The 5,931-nt window shown below is 38.2% G+C and overlaps 1 protein-coding gene across 1 annotated transcript; it reads left to right on the plus strand.

Annotated features, from left to right (window-relative positions):
* Positions 1-3,523: 3,523 nt before the first annotated feature.
* LOC121253924 (pentatricopeptide repeat-containing protein At2g01510, mitochondrial) lies at positions 3,524-5,670 on the plus strand. The gene has a single exon (XM_041153845.1). It carries the CDS (start codon positions 3,720-3,722, stop codon positions 5,655-5,657), a length of 1,938 nt encoding a protein of 645 aa, XP_041009779.1. The 5' UTR covers positions 3,524-3,719; the 3' UTR covers positions 5,658-5,670.
* Positions 5,671-5,931: the final 261 nt, after the last annotated feature.

Here is a 5,931-nt window from a genome sequence, read left to right on the forward strand (position 1 = left end):
TTTGGATTATTACTCACCTGTGGTATTGTTTTATAGTACCGTAGATTTTGATGTAGAGGAAGATGTGGAGCCTGGAGATGTGACTCCACCGGAGGAGTGATGTGTGGTTGCTTCGTTTGGATTATGGAATTTGTTTCCCCGCTATATTTAAATATTGTAATTGTAACTATTAAGTTTTATGGGATATTTGTATAACTCTTTAAACACTTTGTTTTAAGTGGATTTGTATAAAATAATTCTGGTACTTAGTTGAGTTATTTAAATTATCTGTTGCGTTTTGTTGTGCACTTTTTGCGTGTTGCACACACTTAAATACTTATCGTTGGGATGCGTAACCCGTATTGTCATCATTCCGATGTCACGATTCCCGATTTTTCCGTACGTGGAAGTCGGGGCGTCACAAATATCCTTACAAATTTGAAATAATTGCAGGCTTTGCCCTTTTCTCTTTGCATGGGCACAAATCTACCATGTACCATGACACCACCTTCAGATAATTCCTCAACCTGTCATTTTTCCTTCGTTCACTGATTTTGGCCGACATCTCCTTACTCAGTCCAACATCTCATGCATTCAGTAGTTTCCCACCAGTCTGATTTTGTTGTATCATTCTCATACTTGATTTCTACAACATCCATGAACCCCAAACTTCTGATTTCCTTCTCAAGCACGATCTCCCCATGGACACCCAAAAATACCCAATTGCTTGTTAGTGTCATCCTCATTTTCATTAACCCATCCATTTTTACAAAGATTTTATGTTAGGTTTTTTGTATGCCAATGTCGTGTCATTTTCAACACCATTAGTTTTAAATCATTAATTTATGTATTTTTTTTCTATCAATTTATATATATTTAATTATAGACAAGTTATGATATCATGCTAGAAACCTATATACCCACTTTATTTTTCTTTTTTAAAGGAAATGCAGGTTAAAATGGTGAGAGTGTGTCCAACCCAAAAATTGAAAGATTTTCATATTTTCATTTAACTAGAGGACTAAATAACTATATTTAAAATGAATTTGATATTATATCAAATGATCAAATAGGGGAATCAAGCATGTGTCATCTACACTAGTTATTGATAAATAATGTTGGTGAGGGTTAGCTCGTTCACTAAAACAAATTAGTTTTTTTCCCATGAGTGATTTTGCCGCAATTAGTTCATATTTTTGCTAGAAATGACTTTTTTCCACCACTTCAAGTCGTAGCTGACTCCTTGAAAATCAGTGGCAACATATAGTACTTAAACCCGCGAGCGAAATGTATGTTGGAAATTATCAGGATACCTAGATATGACTTTGGTGAGGGGGAACACAGAGAAAAAAATTATACAAAATATCCTATACATTTTTGAAATAGAAATAAATATATTAAATAAGGTAAGCGATTAATAGTATATAATTAAATATATTAACGGATCTAAATTTTGGTATATATATATATACACACAACACATATCACGAGCTCAAACGAACCAAATCAAACCTATACTATGAGCTTAAGTGTAGTCGAGTTTATATAAATTTTATTCGTTTAATATTTGAACCCAATTTACAAACATCTCGTTTATTAAATAAATCGAGACTATCTACTAACCCAACTCATGAAGCTATTCACGAGAATGCTTGCCCCACTCACCGTCAATTTTGATAAAGTATCAAATGAAAATAAATCTACAAAACGTATTGGCGCAGCCAATAAGTCCAATAAATTACTCTTGAATTCATTGAGAATGAGACAACGAAGGATAAAAATAAAATAAAAAATAAAAAAATAAAAAATAAAAAATAAAAATAAATAGAGAGAGAGAGAGAGAGATGTTCATTCGTTGAGGTTTTGCTTCCATTCAATCATGGAATTTTTTCTCAGCGAACAAATAGATGCCTAAGTGTAGGAAAAAAAAAAAAAAAAAGAGTAAAAATAGACTTTGAGTCTACCCAAGTCCTTCATTTTGAAATTTTGACTCACAAAGGTTTGAAGACTGTCTTAGAAATATCATTCTCAGTAATAATCATGCTGTCAACATATAGAATGATAATAATAATACCCACATCAGTTGCCCACAGAAACAGTACAAAGTCATATGAGCAGGGAACAAAACTTTGCTAAGCAACCCTAAAACTGAATTTGGAAAACCACGCATGAGGAGCTTTCATGAGATAATAAAGAGCACGAGAAGGCAGCAGGCTTTGTGAGGAGGATGATCATAACCAAGTGGAGGTTGCATATACACTTCTTCAACAAGATTATCATTCAAAAATACATTATTGACATCCGTATGAAATAATTGTGGGGTTTTGCCAGACACAACCCCACAATCAACGTCTTCGTAGAAAAGCTTTTATATGTTGGGCTCACATATTGTAGTTGGACCAATTCAAAAAAGGATCAATCGAATGAACAATATTGTCTAATCAGAGTAACCTTGAGCCATTAGGAGAAGTGCAATGAAGAAACTGTCAGAAAATATGAAACTAGTGCAAAACATTAAGTAGAAAGCAGATGGTCAACGGTGCAAGTTAGCTATTGGCATGTACTGCTGACGTGGCATGATGAGTGGGTGACACGTGTCATGAGTTGATGTCTCTGGACTCTGCGCATGGAGATATCTGCTGTCGTGTGACGGCAGGCAAAGCCTTTGAGTGGCGCATGCGACTTCTACTGAGATTGATTTTTTTGTTTTTGAACTCACAGATAGATTTTCTATCATCGGATGTTGCTAAACATATATAAAAAAAAAAAGAATGCGTGCAAATGACCGTGGCGCGTCTGAAGGCGGATGGGATTGGTTCTTTCACAAATTAGACAATCTATACCTTGTGAACTTGATTAAGAAATTTGATTTCAGTACTAGATGCGATGAAGGTTGAAAAGCACCGAGCGGCAACAGGCTCGCTGGAAAAACTATGCAAAGAGTCTACAGGAAACCTAGGGTTATGATGTCATGTAGAAAATAAATAAAAATTAATTTCTACAATTAAATGAATAATTGTTATGTGCAATAAGAGTGAAATAAGAAATTAAATAAATCCATCAACATCAAGCAACCAAAAGCTAGCTACCACAGTCGGTACGAGTTGATATTTCATGACTTTGAGGTCAAGTGTTCGAGTTAGGACATAATTTGAAACTACTTATAATAGTAAAACCTGAACTTTGGGCTATGAGATGGGCTTTGGACAACCTGGATACTTTGGGATGTCGGGTTAATGGGCTCACCCTTGGGACGGTAACTATGACTCAAATTGGACATTCCACAGTGAGGAAAGGCTCCTATGGTCACGCTCAGGGAGGGTTGATATGTTGGTTGCTCCTCCCTCTCCTTTTTTGCTTAGGACAAAAAAAAAAAACCAAAAAGCCAACTTACCGTAGATAGTATTGATGAAGAAAAATTCTTTTTATCAGTTACTATTCACCATCCAACACCCCACACCCTATGAAAAATACTCTCATACTCTATGAAAAGATTATAAATGTGGGGTGTCTATAGTTGCTGATCTTAGAATTACCCATTGACGAAATTAAGCAAAACGATGCTTCTACCTTTCTTGGAAGCGAATATCCACCATGATCGCTCCCCTAAAAAGATGTTGAGGGAAGGCGCATTAGTACAAGTAGAAAAGCCATGTGAGAGAAGGTGCTGAAAGGTGGTCATCTTTTTCTTTCCCTTTTTTGGAACGAACTGTAAGATTCCGAGCTCGCAATCATGTGCCATGGCGCCTGACGAAGCCCCTAAAATCCATCTCAAAGTCCCAATTTCTCTCTCGAAGTTTAGGAAAATAAGCAAATACTCCTCCATGTTAGTAAAAACTCATCCCACCAAACTCTACATCACTCTCCCACTTGAAGTGTTCCCTTCAGCCGTCCATTTCTCACATATGCCTTGTACCCCAAAACCCTCCAACCAACCAATAACCCTGACCAAGCAAGCCTTTAGTACCCTCTTGAAGTCATGTTCTTCAAGCCAAAACCAGCTCAAACAACTCCATGCACTTCTCCTTACAACAGGCCTATCAATCAAGAACAGCTTTATTACCCATCTTCTTATCAATTTTACGCTCTTGGGTGATATGTCCTATGCTCGTCAACTATTCGATGAAATGCACAAGCCGCGAATATTCTTATGGAACACCCTCATTAAGGGATACGTGAAAAATGAACTTCCCATGGAAGCATCTTCGATTTATAGACAAATGCACTTTCTTGGTGTTCGTCCTGATCCCTTTACGTATCCATTTGTGGTCAAGGCATGTGCCAAACTGCCTGAACTGTGGACTGGTGGGGCAGTCCATGTCCATGTGATGAAATATGGATTGGAGTTTGTTTCTATGGTGAGGACTGAGTTGATGATAATGTATATGAAATTCGGGGAGCTGGGTAGTGCAGATTTTTTGTTTCAGAGTATGGTAGAGAGGGATCTAGTGGCGTGGAATGCTTTAATTGCAGCCTGCGTGCAAAATGGACATGCTAGTAAAGCTCTTGGGTTCTTTCGCCGAATGGGTGTTGCTGGAATTAAGCCTGATGCAGTTACAATTGTGAGTGCTCTTTCAGCTTGTGGTCAATTAGGTTGTTTGGAGATTGGGGAGGAAATTTATGGAGTGGCCAGAAATGAAGGGATTGATTGCAATATGATTGTTGAAAATGCACGGCTTGACATGTATGTGAAATGTGGTAGCATTGACATTGCAAGGGCCTTGTTTATAAACATGCCTCAAAAGAATGTCATTTCATGGAGTACTATGATTTTGGGTTATGCCATCAATGGGGAGAGTGAAAAGGCACTGGCTTTGTTCTCTAGGATGCAAAATGAGGGATTCCAACCAAACCATGTTACCTATTTAGGGGTTCTATCTGCTTGTAGCCATGCTGGGCTAGTAAATGAAGGCTGGGCATATTTCGGCCGTATGGCTCGATCAAGTGAGAAGAATTTTCAACCAAGAAAAGAGCACTATGCTTGTATGGTTGACCTTCTTGGTCGGTCAGGGCATCTTGAGGAGGCGTATAACTTCATTAAAAGTATGCCCATAGAGCCAGATGCAGGAGTCTGGGGGGCTTTATTGGGTGCCTGTGCAATTCATCATGATGTCAAATTAGGGCAGCATGTAGCAGACTTGCTCTTTCAAGTAGCTGCTGACAGTGCTTCATATCACGTTTTAATGTCTAACATGTATGCAGCTGCTGGGAGGTGGGATTTTGTCGACAAGGTGAGACAGAGAATGCGAAAGAAAGGCATTAAAAAGGTAGCTGGTTATAGTGCAGTTGAATTCAATAGCGATTTTCATGTTTTCTACGGGGGAGATAGATCGCATGGACAGTCAGCCTTAATATACGAGAAGTTAGGGGATTTATTTGAACAGATAAAGAGTATGGGCTACATTCCCAAAACTGGTTCTGTGTTCCATGATGTAGAAACAGAGGAAAAGGAAGTCACAGTCGGGAGTCATAGTGAAAAACTTGCTATTGCATTTGGTCTCATCAATATTCGGCCTGGATATCCCATCAGGGTGATGAAGAATTTGAGAACTTGCGATGACTGCCATACTTTTTCCAAGTTCGTCTCCAAAGTCACAACGAGGGAGATTATTCTGAGAGATAAGATTCGTTTTCATCATTTTAGAAATGGGGTTTGTTCATGCAAAGACTTTTGGTGATTATTGCATAAGTGGTTGGAGAGGATCGCACGTCAGCTCATTATGTATGCTAGGTGTGGCTTAACTCCCTCATTTCGAAAGTGAGCAGCTTTGAGGTAAGCTAGACAAACAATCCAACCATTTTCTCCCAGTAAATGGAGGTATCTTTAGCTCATTGAAAACCATGACCGCCTCAACATCTGCGATGAAAAAAATATGTCGGGATGCTCTTTTACTCGAACCCGCAAATACTGAACATAGACCCATTTGGCATGCACGAAACCAAAGCTATCCA

Source organism: Juglans microcarpa x Juglans regia, chromosome 3D (genome assembly GCF_004785595.1).
Source record: "Juglans microcarpa x Juglans regia isolate MS1-56 chromosome 3D, Jm3101_v1.0, whole genome shotgun sequence".
Classification (NCBI taxonomy): domain Eukaryota; kingdom Viridiplantae; phylum Streptophyta; class Magnoliopsida; order Fagales; family Juglandaceae; genus Juglans; species Juglans microcarpa x Juglans regia.